General features: G+C 40.6%; 1 protein-coding gene across 2 annotated transcripts; it reads right to left on the reverse strand.

Moving 5' to 3' along the window:
• Window positions 1–2,882: 2,882 nt before the first annotated feature.
• On the reverse strand, window positions 2,883–23,943 carry enc2 (ectodermal-neural cortex 2). Of its 2 annotated transcripts, none has more exons than XM_068313780.1 (12): window positions 23,807–23,943; window positions 15,032–15,253; window positions 14,844–14,949; window positions 11,244–11,489; window positions 9,467–9,556; window positions 8,911–9,074; window positions 8,076–8,223; window positions 6,727–6,923; window positions 5,970–6,075; window positions 5,707–5,850; window positions 4,377–4,780; window positions 2,883–4,278 (listed from the first exon to the last, which is right to left on the reverse strand). In XM_068313780.1, the coding sequence occupies exons 2-11, from the start codon at window positions 15,211–15,213 to the stop codon at window positions 4,394–4,396; spliced, it is 1,770 nt and encodes a 589-aa protein (XP_068169881.1). In that variant the 5' UTR covers window positions 15,214–15,253; window positions 23,807–23,943; the 3' UTR covers window positions 2,883–4,278; window positions 4,377–4,393. The 2 variants fall into 2 exon arrangements, with proteins under 2 accessions (XP_068169881.1, XP_068169882.1); XM_068313781.1 differs by lacking the exon at window positions 23,807–23,943 and adding an exon at window positions 17,204–17,610.
• Window positions 23,944–24,429: the final 486 nt, after the last annotated feature.

A 24,429-nucleotide genomic window follows, 5' to 3' on the forward strand; every position in this document is an offset into this window, starting at 1 on the left:
CCAAAATGCCTAACGTGGAGGGTCTTCTGTTCATATTTAGAAGTGTAGGACACCTGAGGATACAACAGGCCTACTGGGCATAAGAAGTCTCCCCATAAAACAACTCATATATTTTAACTTCTTATTCAGGTGCATAAAATATACTATGAGATTCAGATTTGTATTTTCATAATTATATTACCACTTTTGTTTGAGTCTGTTAAAGAGATGCAGGGAATGGACAAATGGGACACCTGCTAGAGAAGGGTTTCATGTTTCTTTACCTTAAAAAAACAACAACAGTCATTCCATTTGTTACAAATCATGAAATGAAACCACAAAATACAAAACATTGGCACAGAAAACTGCTCACCAGATTTTTAGAAATGTGTATATGTGATGTGCTTTTACCAAAAAACAGGCTTACGTAAGTGTCAAAAAAATTGATCCAAATTTGTAATGTTTTATGCCAAATCACTGCATCAACAAATTTTTTGAGCTTTGTGACCTGACTGGATATCCGTTTCGTCTCCCTTTGAAGGTTTCCAGGTGTGTTCACTGCAGTCTGGGTGAAAAGAACTTCAGGAGACGAGAGGTAGATGAAACAGAGGAGACAGACAAGGCAAAAGAGGGAAGGAAGAAAAGCACTCCTAGTTTCCAGGCAGCTGGTGTAATTACAGAGCGGTGAGCGCATAGAGAGAATAAAAAGAACGCAAGAAAAAAAGACGAAGTTGTAGAAGTTTTTATGCTGGTCTCCGCCTCTTCCCTGCCCTCGTTCAGCCCTGAGCAGCTGTCAGCCACCTGGACAACCTTCACTGGAAATTTTCCCACTCCACTTAGAAGTTTGTCACCATCATTTTAGTTCGATTGTGGCTCAGAAGCGCTTCTTGCATCAGATCTCAATGATAACAATAATCACATCAAGTCAAGTAAACTCTAGGGCAGTAAGCTGAAAAATAAGATATGTGAAAACTCAAAAAAATCATGTGCTTATTATGGTTCATGTGTGTGTGGGCTGCTAAAGGAATAAGTTCTAGTTTGACAGATGTGTTATGTACAGAATAATTACCTTTCAATCACCTGTTGAAACCAAATAAAATATTATAATAACTTAGATTAACATTGAACAGCAAAAATAATTGTTATGGTACATATGTGTTTTCTCCATTTGACCCGATGGCATTTGTCAGACATCATCAGTTTCAACATTTCACTGTTTAGATTCAACAGGCAGGAGAAGCAGGGGACCGATCGCCGATTATACTGATTCAAAAATGATCACAGGATTATGACTGATTATACTGTGATACTTTGATTTTATGCTCGTATATGAACACTATTTATTTTGGAGAAGCCAGGAAGAAATAATTTGATCACTTTTCTCATCCTCTTTGACTTCCTTCGATCCATCCTCATTCATCCAAAACAGAGAGGAGGCTTTAAACGTGTAGTTTGATACAACTTAGTGTTTGATTATTAGATTTGACTGTTCATCTAATCCTATTAGGTTTCCTAACTTCATCATCGCTGTTGCAAATAGGTCGTTAGTCAAATTTAGTTGATATGCCATCTCCAGGTTATCTGACTATCATCAAAAGCATTCATAAAGGCTGTTTATTCTGAATCACTACAGGTCTGAGCGCGACTGCTTGTCCTTCTGTGCAGCCCTGTGATAACCTGGTGACTTGGATAGACTACAAAATGTGATGGAGAACAGCACACATCAGCTGTTGGAGAAATCTGACTGCATATTTTGTAGTTGTAGCCAATGCTCTTTGGAATTTCATGCATCAACACGATTCCAACATGTTGGGACAGTGGCACTAACAGACTGGTTAAGTGAAATTAATAAATAAACAGACAGAATAACACTGGCATTGTGCCCGGAGTGTCCCCCGCCTCACGCCCTATGCCAGCCGAGTTAGGCTCCAGCTCCTCGTGACCCGCTACGGCGGATGAAGCGGCAGAAGATGAATGAATGAATGACATCACACAGGAGCACAGCAATGATGGAAATAAGAAAATAAAGGATAACCACAAATGAAAGTGTTGCTTCTTTCCTCCTTAGGTATCTGGCAGCCCTGCAATGTTGCACTTGTTGAGTGTCTCTCTCTCTTTCTCTCTCTCTCTTTCTCAGCCTCGTTCTCTTGTATTTATTTTTCTTATATTTTCTGTATAGTGTATGTTTTTGTGTTTATTTTAGACTTCCTCCCCACCCCCACACCTCTAAGAGCCACTGCTCTTAGCTCAGGCAGCATTTGTAAATAAGAACCTGTTCTTAATTGCTTGCCTGGTTAAATAAAGGTTAAATAAAAAATGTGCTGGTCACACATCCGGGGCCTACCCCATCTCCCTCCTGTAGCCAGCATGGGATAGGCTCCAGTGCAACCCGCAAGGTGGAAAAAGCTGCTGAAGATGAGACAATGATGGTCATCTTCTCTACAAGATAATGGATGGATATCTGGTATGTTCACAAAAGACAGAGACATAAAAAATAAATGTTCTTCAAATTGCAGCACTGTGTGCCCTCGCGCATTCGTGCATCAATGCTTGTGACCTCACCTCATCGCGGATTTTTGGTAAGCAGTCATGATACCTTACGCGCATTCTATTGGCTGACGGCATCCAGAAGTGCGCTATGATCCATGAGTCTTGAACTTCTCTGAGACACAAAGTGATTTAAACATCGATAAGAGTCTTGGAAAGGTAATATAGATAGAAGGTGGTTTAAGATCAGAATGGGGAGGGTTCATAAACATTTAAATTACCGTATATAATAAAATAGTTCATTGTTCTATCGCGGAAATTCGTTAATCTCGTGTGGTTCCTGGAACGCATTAACCGCGATGAACGAGGGCGCACTGCATTTCACATTAAAGAGCATCACAGAATTTAAAGTCATTGTTTAATTTCAGTTATCAAAAAACTGCTGTATTTAACATTTCCTTTCCAACAAAGACATCTGAAAAGTTTTCAATCATTTCAACAACACATTTTTACTAGTTTGAAACATCTATTGGTGCAGGAGCTTAAACCCGACCCCCAGCAACTGATGAATTCAGAGTAAAAAACTTCTACACTCTCAGACTGCACTCTCCCCACATCAGGTCTTTTGATACAGTAGTGTCCAAGACCTGATCCCCCAGCAGACCCCACAAAACCACAGGGTTACATGTGACATCAGCTGTGACAAATCTGCAGAAATCTTGTTCATTCTTTTTCTTATTGTGACAGCTTGTGATAGCCCAGAGTGTGCTGCCAATATAAGTTGGGAGTAAACACTGCTGCTAGTCAATATATAGAATACAGTATAGACATAAAAAAGCAAAGTTGCTACGGAAACAAAAAGTTTCAAATCTAATTCATAGCCAAACTTTTTCTTTGACTTTGGCAGCGATAGTTTCTGCAACACTGATTTGTGCTTCTTGCATTGGTCCTATAAACAATAATAAAATACCAGGAAATACAAAGATGATCATGTTTAACATTAAACATTAAAATGTCATATGTGCAGTTCAATCAAAGCATGCTATCAAACATGATTCCTAATGTGTTCACGTTGTGTAAAAGCATTACACCAAATAAAACACGTCTTAACATGACAGACGTACCAGGAAAAAACCTGGAACTACAAACATCGTGTTGTGACTGACAGCTGACATCTCAGTGGCGCACAAGGTTAACGTGAATAAAAACATTTCCACTCAAAAAGCTGATGATCCACCAGTAGCTGTCCTCCATTAGGAACAATGTTCCTTCCATTTCAAAATGTAGATAATAAAGATACTGCACTTACAATTTTGTCCTGATGGGACCGAAGATGCTCCCACATCAGTGGGTTAGTGCACATGTGCTTGTATGACCAGTAAGATTAGTGAACACTTGAGGTGCGAACTGAAAAACGTTGTGGATTTGGTCTGACAGGACAATCGAGCCCTGGTTTCATTTCACTTCAGCGAAGCTGTCTCCACATTGTATTTACATTGGAAGGGCTCATCGGTTAATTTTATTCCTACTAAAACACTTAAAAAGGCATTAACACACATTTAAATGATGTTTGTGTGAGCAGACAAAAAAACCACCGAACCACCAGTGTCACACTGTGTATGAAGTGTCAGACGGAGGGAAAATCTCTCTGGGTGAGGAAAGACCTGAGTACTGTGCTGTTGACTTATTTATGTTGTTCGACACTGATGTGTTTGTAAGGATTGTTCCTGTGTGGAGCTCCAGCCTCAGCCAGCTGTGGACAGAAAGAGACTCCTCCTCCTGTGACGACTGTCCCTCAACCGATGTGATTAGCTGAAAGACACACATGAAGGTAGGGAGAAGAGAGACAGATTAGACTGTTGGTCAAACAATTAATCTAGGCTAGTCAGTGTCTGGACTGAAGGAATTACCTGGACTGTCTCTTCTCCTAGGCAGGCAGGTGCTTCCATGTGCTGACGAAGGCGGTTGGAATTAGTGAATAAGGCACAGTTGTGATGGAATTCCAACAGTCTGTTGTGGGGTCGTAACAGTCCAGAGTTTTACACCGCTGCGTCCCGAAATATCCTCCCACCACATACAGCTTATTTCCTGAGGCAACAGCATGACAGCTCATCCTTTTGGATGTCATGTCGCCCACTCGAGTCCACTGGTTGGTGTCACAGTCGAAGCGATAGGCAGAGGCAGCAGTGAATTCAGTGTCGCCGCCCATAATGAAGATCTGACTCCCGAGGACAGCAGCAGCGGTGTAGCGCCACGGCTGCGGGCATTCAGCTGCGATACTCCAGCGGTTCCCCTCAGGGTCGTAGCACTGGACCTGGACACAACATAAAGTGTCACAAACACCTAGTACTGACATTTCATAGACCTTATGGGGAAGAGCCTTGGAGAAGGTGCTCAGGCAGAGCCACTTTAATTAGGAGTAGCATCAACTAATACAGAGCAGACTTATCAATGAATGAATAACAGTTTCTATCTCTGACGGCCTACTCAAAACATTAAATTAAAAAGGGAAGCAGCTGCAGTCTGGTGTCTCAAACAAACTACAGACCCGCCAGCTCTGGGACAACAGTCACAGTAACACGACAGAGTTACGCTGAGTTCACATGCTTCTGCTTCACTCCACAACTCATGTTAGAACAAGTCATTCAACATGTAAACTGACAAGGAAGAACACAATACATTCTTTAAGAGACACGTTATAATTTCGGAATGCACAGCTCTTTGTAGGTGTGTGTGAACACTGTGACATAGGTGTGTGTGAACACTGTGACATAAGGTGAACAAATGAGCACAAAACAAGTAACTCATTGGCTGCCAGCACTTTGTATCAAGTCTCCTTCGGTGGACTTTCTCCGACGCTCTGGACATTTTTTCAGTGTTTTTCTTTCAGTTCTTGACCGAGATGCTTTGCTCAGAGCGACACCGTGGGTGGCCTCTAACATACGCAAACTTTGTTGCATCGTAGGCTGCTGCAGCTTCTCTTTCTTCTTCTGATTCTCCATCCTCTGTTGTGTAACTAGATCAGTCGCAATGACACTAAATTCCATGATTAGAAGCCCGATTTTCACTGAGAAGCTCCACCAGATGGTCCCCCAGCCCTCCCCGCTGAAAAATAAAACTGATGTCTAGAGACGTATTGGCAGTCAGTGAGTTAATTATTCATTCATCATTAGACTGTTATTCTGTTATTAATAACCTGGCTGTGGAAGAGGTGAAAGATAAATAATGGATTCCACCAACCTTGGAGGCCTTGTCTCTGTGCATGGTGGCCCCTCCAAAAACAAACAGTTTGGTTTTGGCACTGACGACGGCTGCATTACTGACTCCATCTCTAAGAGGAGCCATCATAGACCATTTGTTACTGAAAGGGTCGTAACGCTCCACCTAGATAAATATCACACAAGGAAACTTGGTTATGCTGCATGTTACACAGAGCTTCAATGTGAAGGTACAAGAACAATGTTGACAAGAAGACAGTCTGGATGTCATAAACGTTCTCTGACCTGCTTCAGGGACACAGACGGTGAGGCAGGAAAGACTCCAGCAATGGCCGTGTGACCTCCCACAACATAAAGGCTGTCCTGCAACTCAGCTGAACCATGGCCAAACCTGGAGGCAAGAACCCCTATGTCATCTATGAGTAGGTGTGTGTGTGTGTGTGTGTGTGTGTGTGTGTGTTAGGCCTGGATCACTGACAGAATTAACATAACACAGGTTAAATACTTTTGCAATGATGCAGAACATAGATTTTTGTTTCAACTACTATTGATACTATATAATCTAGGTACACTAATTCTCACATTAATAATCACAAAATTAGCTTCCTAACATTGACTGTATGTGGAACCAAGGGTAAGATGGAGTGATTTTTAACATTCTACAGTGCTAATAAGATCTATTGTGCTAAAAGCGTCCATACCAGCATACCAGCGGAAAATGGATGGCTGGATGGATTGGTCTATCAACTTTAATGGCACTATTAGCTGATAGCTGCTGGTTACTCAGTCATTTATCAGGCAGCATCAAAGCGGCGTGGATTAGTCACTCTGGTTGGACACGCTGACTTCACATGACTTAATTCTTGTCATTGACAGACTTTCATTATTTTATTATTTACATGAGTCTGACGGACCAAGCTGGCAATCTTTTAAAAGGAGCCACAGCGCCACCTAGTGTTGTAAGAAGGTGACAGATAACTTTACCTGAACATAAATGTATGCATATGATTATTCTCTGCTTCATGCGACACGTATGAATCACCTGGCTATCAGCATAGGAGCTCCTTTGGACCACTCTTCATGGACCGTGTCATAGACCCAGACGTCTTTCGACACTCCGTTCTCCGACCCTCTTCCTCCTGTCACGTAAACCTTACAGCCGATGGCACACGCACTGAACTCCTTCCTGGGACTGGGGAGATCTGCCTTAGGTATGATCTCCTTGGCTTTGTGGTCAACCTAAAAATAAATCCCACACAAAGAACCCACAGGAGGTCAGTGTAATGGCAGCTACAGCCCAAATGCTTGAATTTGGCATCTGTAGTTTGAGATTGAACAAGTGCAGCCTTTGAACCAAGAGTTGGTTTTCTGATTTGTTTATGATATTTACGTATGTATGAGGGCTAAATGTTGACGAGTGAATTTAAATATCAAAATACAGTAGTACCTCGAGATACGAACTGCTCGACATACGAGTTATTTGAGATACAAGCCATCGCTCTGTCCATATTTTTGTTCAACATACGAGCAAAATCCTAGATATGAGCACTAATTGGCAGATGGATAAAACATCAGCTGAGACCGGATCTAATTCTTTACCACATGTTGGTGGATGTATGCAACATCAGTATCAGATTAAAATTATTTTAGTTATTTGAAATGGGGAAATATTTGACTTGCGAGCTTTGGGGGCGGCAGTGGCTCAGCGGTAGAGCGGACATCACGTCTTATAACCAGACATCGGCGGTACGATTCCCAAACCCGCCAAAACATCCTCAAGAGTGTGAACTGTGGGAGGTATCAGCTCACCTCCCAGTCACTGCTGAGGTGCACTTGAGAAAGGCACCCCCCCCCCCTGCAAACTGCTCGTTTGGTGTGCACCCCGAAGTCACAACCCGTCACTCTGCCTCCCCTGTACTACCTGGACTAATTGCATGCCTACAGGCTGCTAGTGTGTTGTGTTTCAGGGGCATGTACACAACAGTGTGTTTGTGTAATCTGACACTGACACACACACACACACACACACACACACACACACACACACACACACACACACACACACACACACACACACACACACACACACACACACACACACACACACACACACTATCTTGGGATGAATGAAGTGAATTTTATCTTAATCTTAGCCACGGACCAGATTAAACCTGTAACTCGAGGTTCTTCTGTACAATCATTTCACTCCAGACTTCTGTGAACAGGACCCTTCCCGCAGACTTAAGTCACATTGTGATAACATGTATGTAGGTACATCTCACATCCAACTGTCATCAGAACTAGAATGACAGGAGCTGGGTCTCATCTGCTGATGTATCAGAGACTTTTCAATGAAAATGAACGTGACCGCACCACATAAATATTTTTCACCTGGTATATCTTGTCACACATGAAGGTCTGGCCTCCCAAGATGAGCAGTGTGTGTCCTGCCTTACGTGGTCGAGCACAGGAACTAGTCACCACGTTGTCATTCTGAAGGATCTGCTTCTTACATCTCATTGCCTCTTCTACTATTGACCTGCAGAACGGAGTTATGTTCAGTAAGGTGATGGAACACTTGTTTGGGAAGCAGTAAAGAGTTGTCTTACTTCTCCTTAACCAAATGTGTTCAAGTAAACATAAAGGACCGGATTCCGAACTCAATATTTAACGAGAAGACATGATCGAAACAGACAGATGTCTGTTTTTGTGTTTTACACTGGAACACAACTCAAATGGGTGGGACTTGTGTTTCTGGATATATGCTTCATTTGAACATAGCTCCAAAAACAAAGGTTGTAAAAAAAAAAAAAGCATGCTTATTTTAAAAATGATTCAAGCAGTGTCTAAAAAGCTGAGACAGGGGAAACTAAAGACCAGGATGTTGTTGTGGAACGGTTTGAAGGAGGGCTTTCCTCAGAAGTTATTTATGGCGCCAGGTTGAGATATTATTATAGGATCAATGCCATTTAGTCAAACTATTGCTCTTAACCGGTGCTGACTCCATTTCAGTCTACTGCTTTTTGGTTTGCAGGACATTTTACGAGACTTTTAACTTGTTGTTAACTTGTTGAAGTTGTCAGTCTAGCACGTGAATTTATGTGAGACAATGAGTGTATTTTAATCCTAGTATTACGGTATATACAGTATTTATTCAGTATCTATTTATGAGACCTGCATATCAATCATTTGTGTCCATGCTGAGACGCCCTCTGACACAGTCTACCTGTTCCTCTTATCGGCCATAACCAGCTCTTCACAGGCAACAGCTTCCAGCAGACATTCTGATGGGAGCAGAGCCAACCTGATTCCACTCAGAAGCTCTGGTAAATGTCGACGCCGATCCTCCAAGTCGTAACGAATCCACCGCATCACAGAGTTAAACACAACCTGTCATGAGTTACACCATGGTCAGCCCTTGAAGGTAAGCTTTTAACTGGTTTGAACAGTTAAGTTGCGTATGCAGCTCAGTGGTAAATTACGTTTCACCTCTGACCAGTCCATGGCAGACCTGTACAGTAATCATGTCTTAAATTTCCGTCTTTGTCAAAGCGCAGAGATTACCATCAAATGTAATATTTAACAATTCTGTGCTTCAAATCTGTTGCTTGCTTAGCCAAGATTTCTATTTTAAAAAAAGTATATTTGTTTAGTGTAAAGACAGAAGACACACCCACACAATTTCAAACAAAAACAATTGAGATAAATAGGACAAAGAATGAATCAACTTCCATTCATCACTTAATTAGTGAACAGATAAAACTAGAAAGAGACAGACTCACCTGCTCGTCTTCTACTTCAAGCTCATCGCTAAGAATAAGCTCCAGCAGCTTATCTTTAGACAGATTATAGAAATCCTCTGATTCTTTCACCTGAAGAATACACACAGTTTATACAAGAAACTCGCATCGTTTATCATACACATGACTTTTATTGTGAAATGTCAATAACATCGAGAGTCCACATGTAAACCTGAGTCTAGTCGACTTGCTGTTAACCATAAAGAAATAAACCGTATCAGAATCAAGTGAATATTTAAAATAAAAAGGACTGAATAATAGTTCAAGATATGAAGAACTCAAACCACATCAGGTTACAGCTGCTGCATATCACAGCATTACAGAAATATGAATTTGTCCTAAATGTGTTTTTGGGGCGGCAGTAGCTCAGTCCACTAATGCCCCGCCCACACACAGCCGGATCTTTTTGAAAAGGCATCTATTTTTCCTCTGGTTAGGTCTTTCGTCCACATGACAACGCATATATCTGGGACGAAAACTGAGGTTTTTGAAAATGCCGGGTTGGCGTTGTCGTGTGGGCGCTGTAACCAAAGCTTTTTCTGTCCGGGTGCATCTCCCTGTGACAAAAACTGCTGTGATGTCACGTGTGTGTGATCCGTGTCTACATGTACAAACAGAATGGACGTTGTTAAAACCTTGTTTGCGGCAACAATTTTCTTGACATTTTTATTTATCTTATTGTTTCAAGCCCAAGTGCTGCTGCTTCACATTGAGCACAGATGAAAGTCAGATATTTTGGTTTGCGCTGCCTTCTGGTGGGAGAACTCTGTGATGGAAGTCTTCCTCCTTTAGGAACGAAATGAATTTCCACATGTCCACGGTCCTCTCTCCTGTCGTTAACAGAGTTGTTCTGCTTATAAACGTATTGATCAACGCACTTATGCGGTTACATGTGGACGGAGATTTTGGTTTTTTTTTTAAAACGATGCGTTTTCAAAAAGATCCAGCTACTTGTGGATGTGGCCTATGGTGGACAGTCACACTATGGTGACTAATGTTTGGTCTGTCAAGTCATTCGGTGTGTTGAGGGTCTCCCTTATCTTTCTTTAGTACTATGGGCTTCCTTTCCCAAGAGCTTACTAGTGGCTTTAACCCTCAATTGACCACAAAGCTTTCAACAGGAGTATATCCAATGTGTTTGAAATCATAACATTAGTCTTTGTTTTTTTCAGCTAAATGCTTAAATGTAAAACTTAAAAGAGCCAGGAAAAATAGCCAAGACGAGTTCTGTGAGTACCAGAACTCCATCAGGATCTGAGGGTAGAGGGACTTGGTAGTTTAACGTTCGTACAGCTTTTACCCTGAAAATGACCACAAGCTCTTAAAGATTGATGGCGATGAAAGTGGATGATTTTGTCCCTTCTTACAAACAGAAGTGGGAGAATCTGATTTGTTGCTTGCTTAGTGTTTGATTTTTGGACGTGTGCTTGCTTATTATGTCCGGTGGACAAAGTGCACCATGGCCAGAGTGGCGTTGTCAGAGGTCAAAGCCTCTACCAAACAAAAGACAGCAGACCGCACATGAAGAAGGTAATGACTCTGCAGCTTCATAATTGTGTGAAGGATAAACTCGCTGACAATAGTCATAGAGGGCAGGGCTATGCCAAAAGAACATACAGGACTAATGTTCACTCTAAAATAAGCAGGAAGACAGACACTACGCTAAACCGAGAGACAGTAGGAATTAAAAACTATAACTGATGGAAAACAGGCAGTTATTCAGTGAGAGAATATAGAAAACAAGGAAAGCCATCGTTACCGTCTCATAGTGTAGCAGACACATCCTCCAGGACAGCTCGTACAATCTTTTACACTGATGAGCATCTGATAACAACATCATTCCCACACAGTTAGAGGAGTGCAGGTTTTTCTCTAAAAACTCTGCCGCTGCATCCCGGATGTCATGAAACTGCAACATGTCGCTGGCCTCTAACAATGACTCAGCATTCTCTTCATTTAGGATGACTCGTGAAGAATAGGCAAAGTCCAGTAGAAGCTCCAAGACCTGAAAAAGCAGAGAATTAGAAATAACCCCCGAAGGACATGGTGACAAGCTATAAGACTTCTGCATCAAACATGTTAATTTGAATGAAGGGTAACTCACTCGAGTCACTGAGCCAAGATACTCAAACACACTTCAAACAGACACATGTGAAGTGTACCAGCTGTAAGCTTTCCTCAGGGAACAAGGTAGGATACAATCAGAACGTAATGTTGCTAACTGCAGCTCAACAGAGGTACATCATCTTTTACTTTAGAAAAAAGAAGAAGAAAGAAACTACAGTACTTGATTGATTCAACTTATGAGGAGCCATTTAAAGGAAATTGCACACAAGAACTGTGTATTTTTGGGATAGGTTCATGTCTGCACCTCTTCCATGGAAGAGGTGCAATCTGTTACAGAACACATTACACAGAGTAATGTGTTCTGTAATTATGTTTGCTAAATAAATAAAAGCAGCTGCTGTTAGTAGTTTGGTTCTTTAAAAATGTCTGGCAATAAGTTGCGTGGTGCAGGATGAAAACACAAAGAGGTAGTGATGATCAGTCACTACTGGTCTGCAGTCTGGCTTGTTAACAGATAGCTGAATGCTCCTTCAACTATGAAACTACTGGCTGTTTTTCACTACCTTACATTTATGGTAAATGAACATACTGAATAGTATAACTGAACAGGTTCAAGTCTAACCCACATCGACTCTACATTGATTAACAACATGATGTTTTAGTATATTAAAACATTGGGGATTTTTAGGAATCTTGAAATATGACTATGAACCCCTTGTGTAACTGATGTACAGCTGTTCCACCAAAAGATGGGACATTCTATATAATGTAAATTAAAATAGATTGTTTGCAGAGTTGAAACCCAGTATTGAATTGAAAATAGCAAAAGAAAAGCAGAAAAGTCAATGTTTTTTGAAAATTATATGCACATTTAGAAATTATAAGCGCATTTCCAAAATCTGACAATTATAAAATTACAGTGGTACCTCTACTCACGAAATTTTCTACTTACGGAATTTCTCAGCAGGAAAATATTGCCTCTATTTACGAAAGAAATTTCGACTTATGTAGGGTAAAAATACAGTATCGGCTGATACTCGCAGCTCCCACAGGTTCCTCAATGCAACATTCTCATAGCTGCTCTGCCATTGGCTAATACCTAGCATCTTCCTGGCATCCCATCGGCTAAGAGGGACCTCTGTGTGGATCTAGATCAGTGTTTATGCAGGGTCCTCGTCATTCGGCTCTCGACCCGTGAGGTGTACTGATAGTTTTGAGTATTCACTATGGACCCCAAGAAAGTGATGTAGAAAAGAGTTTTTTTGTCCATACAAACAAACCAAAGATCATAGAAAAGCATGAAAAAGGGATGCGTCTGGTTGATCTCGCCAAAGAATATGGTCGTAATGCATCTACAATCGCCAGGTTATTAAAACAAAAGGAAGTTTAAGGAGTTTAAGGCATCGCGTAGGTGGTTGGAGAAGTTCAAAAAGAGGACTGGAATTCATTCTTGTTTGGCATGGTGAGATAGGAGCGCATTAACCAAAGAGGGCAAAAAACAATGGGGACAGCAGTTAAAACGTAAATGTCCGTCATTATTATTCTTTACTCTATTTGTTTTTTACGTTATGCACAACTCTCTTTTATTGTGTAATAATCTAATTGTAAAATGTATTTGTTTCATGTTTTGATGCATTTTTATGCTTTATAAAACATTTATGCCGGAATTTTTGGGGGCTCTGAAAGGATTAAGTCATTTGCATGGAAAACGCATCTCTACTTACGTAATTTTCTACTTACGTAATTTCTTCTGGAACCAGTTAATTTCATAAGTAGAGGTACCACTGTATTGAATTCTGTTTTTATTTACATTTTACAGAGTCCCAACTTCTGTGGAGACAAGCTGGTAGATGAACTTTTTCACATTCACCAGGAAATACACAATGAAAGTAAGACAATAATATAACAGACATGTGCAAACAGCCAAGCCTCTACAAAACCCATAAGTGGTCACTGCAACATACATGCCAATCAGACTGGTGCCCAACCTGATGTTGACCTGTTGTGTCGACATGCACACATGGCAACAACAACCTGATATGACCAGTGATCGAAGCCAAGCGCCACAGCTTTCCTCCAACTGGAAGACAGAGACCATGACGGGAGCCCGTCCGTGGACACTGACTCAGCAATGTGACTTTTGATATAAAGTTGATACTTTTGTTCAGTTGACCATGTGCCATGGAAGAAACCATTAAACCTTTGTTACAGAAAGCAACCTAAATGCTGAACTAGAAGGGGGTGTGCATAATTCAAATAACAACATGTAAACTTTGCATTTGACTTAATTACTGGAGGTAAATAAAGGGAATACAGGTTTACCTCGGCTTATGTCATTTCGAGTTTAATTGTTCTTAATTACACGTCGGTTTAAGAATAAACAAAGACAGAAATAGGAAAACAGTAAAACAAGTAATGTCACGTTACTGTACAATAAATATGCTGAGTGATGCCCTGGCAACGCATCGAGAGTGTCTCCCTGCCTCTCGCCTGTAAGTCCGCAGGGACAGACTCCAGCATCACCCATTATCCGCAAAGCGGAAGAAGATGACGGAATGTGGACTAAATAGGCATAAAAACACAATACAGTAATCCCTTGCGCATTCGTGCATCAACACGCGTGCGTTCACCTCACCGTGGATTTTTGGTAGTTAGTCCTGTGATACCGTACGTGTATTCTATTGGCTGTCGGCATCCGGACGTGTGCTGCGTTCCCAGACACACGGAACGCACCACACTTCCATGAGACACAAAGTGCTTTAAACAGACTATAACAGTATGGGAAAAGGTAACACAGATATAAGGTGGTTTAATATCAGTATGGGGAGGGTTCATAAACGTTTAAATTACCGTAAGTAATAAAACAGTTTGTCGATATATTGTGAAATTTCAATTTTGCGGGTGGCTCCTGGAACGCATTAATTGCGAGTAATGAGGGATCACTGTGTATCATATTTTTAGCCTGTATTCAAGTGGGATTGGATCCAGTAACTCCTGTGACCCGCAGAAAGGAAGAAGTGGCAAAAGAAGAGACGTTTTTTTTTCTGTACAATATTAAAGAATACAATTTAATTGTTTGTACGCTTATAATAGAATCATATTAACCAAATATTATTGAAAACGCATTTTTAAAAAAGTACAGTACACAATTGGGATTGGTTATTATTGATTTATCCTGGAGACATGTTAATTCAACTTAAGCCGTTTTTAGACTTACATTAGGTCTCCTGGAACCAGCTAACGACGTAAGCCGAGTTTTACCTGTCTTGTTCTGCAGTAACAATGGAATTACCTCAGGGTGGATGCTGTCTCTGAAATTGACATCACTGTCCAGACTTTCGCGAAGGCCTCCACTAAACATTGCCTCAAAATAACGACTGCACGCTGCTAAAACAGCCCTGCAAAGAAAAAACAACAAGACTATAGAGATTAAATTGTTAAGGTTTATAAAGACACCAGTCTAATGCATAAGGGGGTTACCGGTGACATGGGAAAGAGCGATCCCCAGCCCAAAGAGTGACATCCGTGAACATGCACTGTTTTCTCATTGTGTTCAAGTGGATCAGGACACTGTCAGGATGTGATGCCTTGTGGAACAATGAGATGTTCATGGAAGCTGTACTGGTGCGGGATTTGCGATTCTCATGAACGGCCATTGACATGTCGGCGTTGTTTGGCTCCTGCAGGCTGTTGACTCTGCAACTGTTAAATGAGAACATGTAACAAGCTTTAAACATGGTAATGATCCTCATTATAAATCTGTGACAGCTGAAGTCACAAAAGTGTGTTGAAGGGCATACACTAAAACCTGACTATACAAAATCATCATTTTTAGCAGAATTGTAAATCCATATAAATACATCCACTTTGTTGAAGACAAGATTAGATTAGAATGCTTTTACACCAAATCTCTGGAAATAGTAAAAAGAAAAAAACCCCTACAAAACAGTGTTGTTAGACAAGCAGCAACTCTTCACTTGTGATTTTTAGATGAGGGGAAGACAAAGCTGTTCTGATCTGCAGCCAGTGTTTGAGTTTACAGGTTAAAGCGACGGTGGATCCTGTTGTGCATATACTGTGTATCAACAACATCTTTGAAAACTATGGAGTAGGTACGTTTTAATTGTGAAAAAAAAGAACAAAATAATTTAAGAAAGTAGACTAGAACCAAGGCAGTCACAGACTGCAACATCCCGTGACACCCCTGAATTCAAAATTTTAACTGACCTATTTGCACAGGTCAAAGCTAGTGCTCTGCCCTACTTTCATAGATCAAAGCACTAGCTTTGATCTATGGTCTTACTCACACTAGCCTTCTCCCTCGTCTTTCTATCTTATCCAGTTCCTGAGTGTACAAAAGTTTAAATTTGACCTGAACCTAGTTTTCTCAAGGTCAAGGTAATTTTTCATAATCATTTTTATCCCCTTTGCCGCCCGACTAATGTGCTTTTTGTTTCATCTTTCCATCTGCAACGGTTGCAAAGATATTTGGTGGACTAACATACGGACGAACACATGACCGCTGATTATTACATCACCATTTTGAATGAATGAAGAATGAAGGCCTTTGTTACACAAGGTGAGTTTACAAAGTTAAAAGATCTGCTGAGAATATTTATGTCGCTACCTTTCAGACAAGAAGCTAAAAGTGATTATGACTAAAGCATAGCTGCTTTATGTAGTGTAGATAAGCACCAAGCAATATCCTCCCATGCTCTTTTGAGGACCAGACCAAAAAGGGGACATGCGCCCCGTCCCTTTTGTATAAATAACAAAATGTGTGACAAGTACAGTATTTTCCGCACTATAAGGCGTACCTAAAAGCCTTTAATTTTCTGGAAAACTGACAGTGCACCTTATATATGAAAAAAAGTTTTAAAAAAGGCTCTTCATTGAAGATGAGCTCTCAGCTGTAATCTCAACCCTCACGCTGTTGCCTGTCTGGTCAGCAGTCCAGACAGAATACACAAGTCTAAGCTGCCCCCCCTGCCCCCACAATTACCTGCTGTTTCAGCAACAACATTTGTAAGTCAATTGTAGCATGCCAGGCACCTTTGGCTAGCAGTGATTTGGCTCTTGAAATTTAAGAAAAGGCTGCAGTCGTGAATGCAATCTCTTTAGCGCAGCTCAATCTAGTGGATACACAGGCACTACAGTAGTTTCTATTCTATTCGCCTTATTCAGGTGACATAGTTTTAAAATAGGCCATTCATTGAAGGCGCGCCTTATAATCTAGTGCGCCTTACATGTGAAAAAGGATTGGAATAGGTCATTCATTGAAGTGCGCCTTATAGTTCAGTGTGCCTTACAGAGCAGAAAATATTGTAGGGTTGATTATTTTCCCAGGAAATCTTTCCATCCCCAAGGAATTCCAGACTAGTATTGTCTCAGCAGATATTTACCTGCGTTTATCCTGAGACACCCCCCACACCCACACATACAACCACCCACAACCCCCAAAGCTAACGTTATGAATGAAACCTCAACTTGGAGGCATGTTTCACAATTAATGACCAGAACCTTCTACCTTCCAATGAAGATTTCATCCACTGCATTTTGATTTGAAAATCACCACATTCTGTTTTGGTTGATAGTTTACCGAATGCCCCATCATTTTTATGACTGGGATTGTATTTGAACATAGATACATACTGTACATTCTTCTTCTTCTTCTCCTTTTCCCTTCAGGGGTCGCCACAGCGATTCAGTTGCCTCCATCTAACCTCGTCTTCTGCATCCTCTTCACTCACACCAACTGCCTGTCCTCTTTCACTACATACATAAACTGGGCTTGCACTAGGAGTTAGTATGACTAAGCCACTGTGGCTCAGTGTACAAGAATTGAGCAAGCCACGAAAAGCCACACTGTGTGTCCAAGACAGCGGCGCAGCGACCGACGCTCGTCGCGGGGGGCGTTGGGCAGGTCCGGGGGGCCTCCCCCTGGAAATTTTTTAGAAAAGGGGGTCGTTTTCCTGCATTCTGAGGGCAAAATCTTCTGTTCAGTTTACCTACAAAAACACACTAAAGTCAGCAGTTCAAGCTGAACTATCTTTATTTCTGTCCTACTTTAACTTTCAAGTTAAAAGTTAGATTTTCTCCTGCCAGACTGCTTACACGACAGTTGTGCTTATAATTACGATACATCATTTTTTCCTTATTTAAAAAACATTTTTATTTAAAATTTTTGATGAAAATAGATGATATTAATGCCTATTTATGTGCTTGAAGTAAGAATTTACTTAGTGATCATGGCTTTTCTGTTGTGAGCTAAAAATGCTAATGTTCCTCATCCTCCGCAACACATTTCTCTCCTACTGCAAGACTTGAAGGCCAGTTGCGGTGGAGAGAACTTCTGTCTCTGTAATGAGAAGTTTAGGCTATTACATATACACTATAATATATATTTTGAATTAATACTTTAAATTACAATACCCTCATATTAGGAAGTCACAGTATTTTACAGTGTGAGGAGGCACACACACACACAAACACACACACACACACACACACACACTGTAAACACACACACACACACACACACACACACACACACACTCACACACGCACACACACACACACACACACACACACACACACATCTTGTAGGTCCGATGTAATGCACACTGTAAACACACACACACACACTGTAAACACACACACACACACACACACACACACATCTTGTAGGTCCGATGTAATGCAAGATTTGTTCCATGTTGTCTTCTGCATCCTCTCTCACAACAACTACCTTCATGTCCTCTTTCACTACATCCATAAACCTCCTCTTTGGTCTTCCTCTAGGCCTCCTGTCTGGCAGTTCAAAACTCAGCATCCTTCTACCAATATATCCACTATCTCTCCTTTGGAAATGTCCAAACCATCTCAGTCTGGCCTCTCTGACTTGATCTCCAAAACGCCTTATAATCCAGTGCACCATATACAGACCCTTTCCAAAAAATTAGAATGTCGTGGAAAAGTTGTTTCGTTTCCATAATTCCATTCAGAAAGTTAAACTTTCATATATTATAGATTCATGGCCCACAATTTAAACAATTTCAGGTATTTATGTGCTTATTCTTACAAAAGTTTGGCTTCCAGCTCATAAAACACGTGAAAACAGGATTTCAAAAAATAGAATACTGTGAAGAAATCATCAGGGCATGAATGTTTTAAACTGAGTGTCAGACACTAATCATCTACTAAACTTAAATCACATGCACAGGTTTCCCCAGGTGTTATTTCATTGCTTTGGTTTGGTTCAATTGTCTCAGTTCGGTTCAATATGGGGAAGACTGCAGACATGACAGCTGCCCAGAAGACCATCATTGATACCCTCCATAGGATGGGTCAACCTCAAAAGTTCATAGCTGAGGAGGCTGGCTGTTCACAGAGTGCTGTGTCCAAGCGTATCAATGAAAAGTCTAGTGAAAGGGAAAAATGTGACAGGAGAAGATGCAGTAGCAAAAGAGATGACTGTGGGCTTCAGCAGATTCTCAAACAGAGAAGATTCAAAAATCTGGCAGAGATCCAGAAAGAGTGGATTGAGACAGGAGTCACAGCTTCAAAAACCACCACGTTCAGACGTATCCGGGAGATGGCCTACAACTGTGGGGTTCCTCGGGTCAAGCAACTTCTGAACCAGAGCAAACGTAGGAAGCGGCTCAACTGGGCCAAGGAGAAGAAGGACTGGACTGTTGGCCAGTGGTCCAAGGTCCTCTTGTCCGATGAAAATAAAGTGTGCCTTTCATTTGGGAATCAAGGTCCAAGGGTTTGGAGGAAGACGGGTGAAAAACAGAACCCAAACTGCTTGAGGTCCAGTGTGAAATATCCACAGTCAGTCATGATTTGGGGTGCAATGTCCAGTGCAGGTGTTGGTAAACTGCTTTCTTAAATCAAAGGTCACTGCAACAGTCTACCAGAATGTTTTGGAGGACTTCATGATTCCTTCTGCTGAGGATCTGTATGGAGATGCAGATTTCATCTTCCAGCAGTACCTGGCCCCTGCCCATACTGCCAGAAGCCCCAAAACCTGGCTTGAAGCTCATGCCATCAGTGCTTGACTGGCCAGCCAACTCGCTGGACCTAAACCCCATTGAGAATCTATGGGGTATTCTCAAGAGGAAAATGAGGGGCACCAGACCCAACAACAAAGAAGAGCTGACAGCAAGCATCAAAGAAATCTCGGCTTCCGTAACTCCTATGCAATGCCACAGGCTGATTGGCCCAATGCCACGTCGCATCAAAGCAGTGATTAAGGCAAAGGGATTCCCAACCAAGTATTGATGATTGATATATCGTTTTGAAAGTACGATATTTTGATTGATTTCTTTCTTTCCTGCAAAAACTGAGAAATAAATGGTGATTTCTTCACAGTATTCTAATTTTTTGAAATACTGTTTTTGTGGGTTTTATAAGCTGGGAGCCAAAATTATGTAAAAAATAAACAAATAAATACCTGAAATTGTTGACATTGTGGGCCATAAATCTTTAATATATGAACGTTTATTTTCTGAATGGAATTATGGAAATTAAACAACTTTTCCAAGACATTCTAATTTTTTGGAAAGGGTCTGTAATGTGGAAAATACTGTAGATCAGCCATTCAATAAACTTTTATTTATAAAGCACTTAATCACATCAACAGATATTTCAAAGGGCTTTTATGACAGAGAACCCCAACAGAAACCTCCAGAACAAACATAAGCAACAGAATCGGGGGAAAACTCCCTCATTGAGGATGAATCTCCAGGCAGAACCCAGATGACTATTTCCAAACTTCATCTTCTAAAACATCTACTTCCAAGAAATCAAGAAAATAGAAAGATGACAAGGGGAGGAGAAAGGAAAACAATACTAAAACTGAGGCCAAAGTTACACTCCCCAGAAGAAAGACTTCTGGAAAGGACAGGAGATGGACATATTAAAAAAAAACACTCAAAAGACTGCAGAAACAAGTGACCACAACATGAAAGGCAAAGAAAAGTGGCGTCATCAGCAAACGTACAACATTGTCAGTAGCAGCTAGAAGAGACTTATGAGCACTCTTGTAAGCAGTTTCCTTCACAGAGGTGATGTGTCTACTGTGTTAAACTGGAAATCAGGAGAAATTTGGAAAAAGGGACCAACATTCTGGAGGAGAACCTTGATGGACTAAAGCCAATCTTCATAAAGATTTTTATCCAAAAATCCAAGGAACAGCCCTTCCAGTTCCTCAAACTCAAGCCTTTTGGGATTGGTCAGAGATGAATCTCGGATAGAGAAACACATGCTGACAAAACAAAGACACATCACCTTGAGGTTATTGAAACGTCATCCCCAAGGGATGCTGTTCTGTGTTTGTAGTGAGAGAAACTTGTCTTGAATCTACATGTGATACAGCAAAGACAATTTATTCCCTTCAACTGGAAGGACATAACACTGGATCCTTCCATAAAGGGAAACATCATTGCGACGAGTGGATGACCAAATCTATGCCATTGACCCTGAAACACACAGATAATAGTCTTCTGGATAAAAGGCATACTTCAACTGAAAAGCTGGATGGAGCTCACTCACGACCACCTCCCAAAATTCTCCAGACAATTATACAATATTAGGCACCAGTTTGAAAGAATGAAGAGCTTGAGAGAGACCCTGAAAGAAATAATTGTTCACATGGACTACAGCAAGAACTACGCTTGCAGAAACATCAGGGAAATAAAAGAAGCTCACTTTGGAGGTGGTAATCAACTGGTTACGCTCTATACTGGAGCTCTGTATCTTGCATCACTCTCAGCGTGTGTGCAGCATGATGCCATGGTCACATGGGCTCACCTTGTCCCAGGACTGAGTACAGGTACTGCCACATCATCAGCTCGGCTCTTCTGTGTTACCTGAAATCTGGGCAAAGCACTCGGAAAACGTGTGTAGAACGCTACACTGTACTGAAGTCAGTGGTGACATGTAACTGGTGTTGGCAGCCCATACTACCTGTGTGTTCTATGAACAAATCACACCTGTATTTCACCAAGATGAGGGCAGAATTTTCATTTTTGAACTATGCCATGTTTTTCCCAAAAATATTTTTTTACCTGTAATTAAATGGATTAAATGATTAATTAAATCATTTTCTACATTGAAATGGTAAAATATTTCAGATCAAGCGTCTTAATATACTTATTATCATTACCAAAACAAGCAACCTCATTTCCGAAATGTATGCATCATTACCGCAACAGGTGTGCATTTAGCATTATTTTAATTAAAAAAATAGCTTGTTTTTAAACACACGTGCACGATATACATGTTATCCAAATCATTTTGAAAATGTCATTTTTCAATAAAATATAAAAACTATTACGTTACAGATTGTAAAAGGTGTTGCGGTAATGAGAGAAAAAGGTCAAAATCATAAATTTTTTTTAAAAATTTATTATAGCATAATTTCAAGTAGTTGTGCATGACTGTTAAAAATCAACTTTAAAAATTTTGAAAAATAATTCGCTTTGTTTATGGTATTGATGTTTTCAGTCAGTTGGAGTAATGAGATTTTTAAGGACATGTTTTAGAAAATATGTTCAAAAAGGTCTTAAATTGTTAGAAAACATTTTTTAATTAACAATCATAAATACTTCAGACTTTGTTATTGATGCCTTGTTGATGCAGATATTTTTAAAAATTCCACTCTTGAAATCTTTGAAACCAAGATTTCGTGAGAATGACCCAAAAAATATCCCTATTCTGTCTAGTGTTTCCAGTGTGAATAGATAAATGTAGTTTTTAGGTAATGTCTTATGGTCCATTTAGTGCTTCTGGACCAGTAGTGCTTTACTTTGTGGTTGTTTCCATTAGGGAGCAGGCATTTCTATGCAGTATGGTTACTACAGGATACTTACACAGGAATATTTCCATGTTTTTTCTTCAATAATTGTACATTTGTGTTGATGAGGAAGGCTTTAACCTACAAAAAAGCTCTGGGGGCAGACCCTCATTGGTCTATTTGTCTTTGCAGAGGTTCTTGGCCAGTGGGGCAACAAGACTTCAAGTGCAGAAATCAATCATCAAGGAGCGCTCTCCATCTCCATTCTACATGGGGTCCATATAAAACCATAAATCTGCTTGAATTTAACAACAACTTCAGCGGGAATAAGAACCAGAACCTCCAGAGCAGCCCCAATAAGTTATTATCTGGGTTAATGATACTGTTAATGGACATTGTGGAAGAAATTCGATTAATGGAACAAATGACTTACAGACTAAATATCGAATCAGAGCTACATGATATAAGACCAATAAAATGGCTTTTTTTAAAACAAAGTAGTGTTTCTGTCCCCGATTTGTACTTTGTTGTTTTTGTTGACTGTCAAAATAAAAGTTTTTTTTTTTTAAATCTAGCTAGTTGTATACTTGAGAATGACTTCATGACAATGTGTGTGTGGTTTTGGGGACACGGTGAACGGTTTCAGAAAGTGTGTATCAGTAATCAGAACCGATGTAAAGAGGTTCCATGATGGCCCTTAAAGATCAACCAACAAGACCCACGTGTTTAAAGCCTTGTTGCTCGCTATGCATAAATAATCAACCAGAACGGTTGCACCATCATAGATAAGGCCCCCAGAATGCTAGTACGTACATTTTTTTTGGGGGGGGGGACGACGACGACACATGGGGTGAACAATATCCCGCTTCAATGGTGAAATAATGCGTTGCTGGTGTCATTAAGCAACATTTTAAAACCCGATTAGATGAAAGAATATTCAGGGAATTTGAAATTCGCCACCGCCAATAAGCTTCCAAGCTAATAAAAGAATAGCGTGAGCTGCGCTGCACACACTGCGTGCTATAACACATGACATAACAGTGGAACTAGCCTGCATAAGTTCGCTCTGAGACCAGAGGAACAGCGGACTCTTCTGACGCTCATTGTTGTTCTTGAACAGAGCCCGAACAGAATAACACGGTCCGCTGAAACCACACGGGGTTAGGCTAGCTCTGCTGGCCAACACTTTCATCCCACATGATGCACTGAGGCATTTAACATGTCAACCTCTTTTATATTAATTTTATGTTCACAGCCTACCAGGATGAAAGCACTCCAGTCTCCGCTATTGGCGCGTTAAAGTTCAAACAGTGTGTGTGCTCACTGGACCACCAGAAACAGTGAGGCTAACTTATTTACAGGACAATAGGAAAGGTAGCTAACCTCACTGATTCCAACAGTGCCTTAATTTGACAGCACGAATAATAAATAAGAACACAAGTTGTAGTTATACTTACATTTATAATATCTGTAGGCACAAATTTAAAAGCAGCGTATGCAGAGCATCAACGTCGTTGTTGATAACATTACTTTTTTGTTCAATTCTTAAACTGGAACGACCCATACGGGGTAGTAGTTCTGGTTTGTTCGACACCCCCTAAAAATGCACTGGCAATATTAACCAATGACATTTGACTTGCTTGTGACTGACGTCCTTCTAGCCAATCACTATTCTTAAATTCATATTGGGGGCGGGAAATTGGTTCTTCAGCAAAATAAAGTGAGACTAGGCAGGACTTTCAAGTGGTTTGGTCCGTGTGACAGACAGATGCGGACGCCAATCCTGGCAGTTTATGCAAAAATAAAACAAACACATTTTGTAAATAATCTTTTTTTTTTTTTTTTAACAAACGCACACATTAAAAAAAAGATTCAGAGGACTGTAAGCCCAGTCAAAAGACCAAATAAATATTACCTACAAGTCTCAGAATTGTTAAAAGAAAACTAGAAACATGTCAGCTCTGACACCTAACCAGTTCATCAAGTAAAACTAGTAGCAGATTTCATTTCAAAATGGCCTTTTCATGTTCAATTTTTAATGACTTGTAGGTAATGTCTCCTCAAAAAACACGTATTAGAG

Source organism: Antennarius striatus, chromosome 4, assembly GCF_040054535.1.
Source record: "Antennarius striatus isolate MH-2024 chromosome 4, ASM4005453v1, whole genome shotgun sequence".
Classification (NCBI taxonomy): Eukaryota; Metazoa; Chordata; class Actinopteri; order Lophiiformes; family Antennariidae; genus Antennarius; species Antennarius striatus.

Coding starts and splice junctions, on each gene's coding strand:
- enc2 (XM_068313780.1), bottom strand. CDS start 15,213: ATGTCAATGGCCGTTCATGAGAATCGCAAATCCCGCACCAGTACAGCT. Junction 11,490..14,843: donor GAGACAGCATCCACCCTGAG/GTAATTCCATTG, acceptor CTGCTTTTTCAG/GTCTTGGAGCTTCTACTGGA. Junction 4,781..5,706: donor ACAGAGACAAGGCCTCCAAG/GTTGGTGGAATC, acceptor TGTTGTGTCCAG/GTCCAGTGCTACGACCCTGA.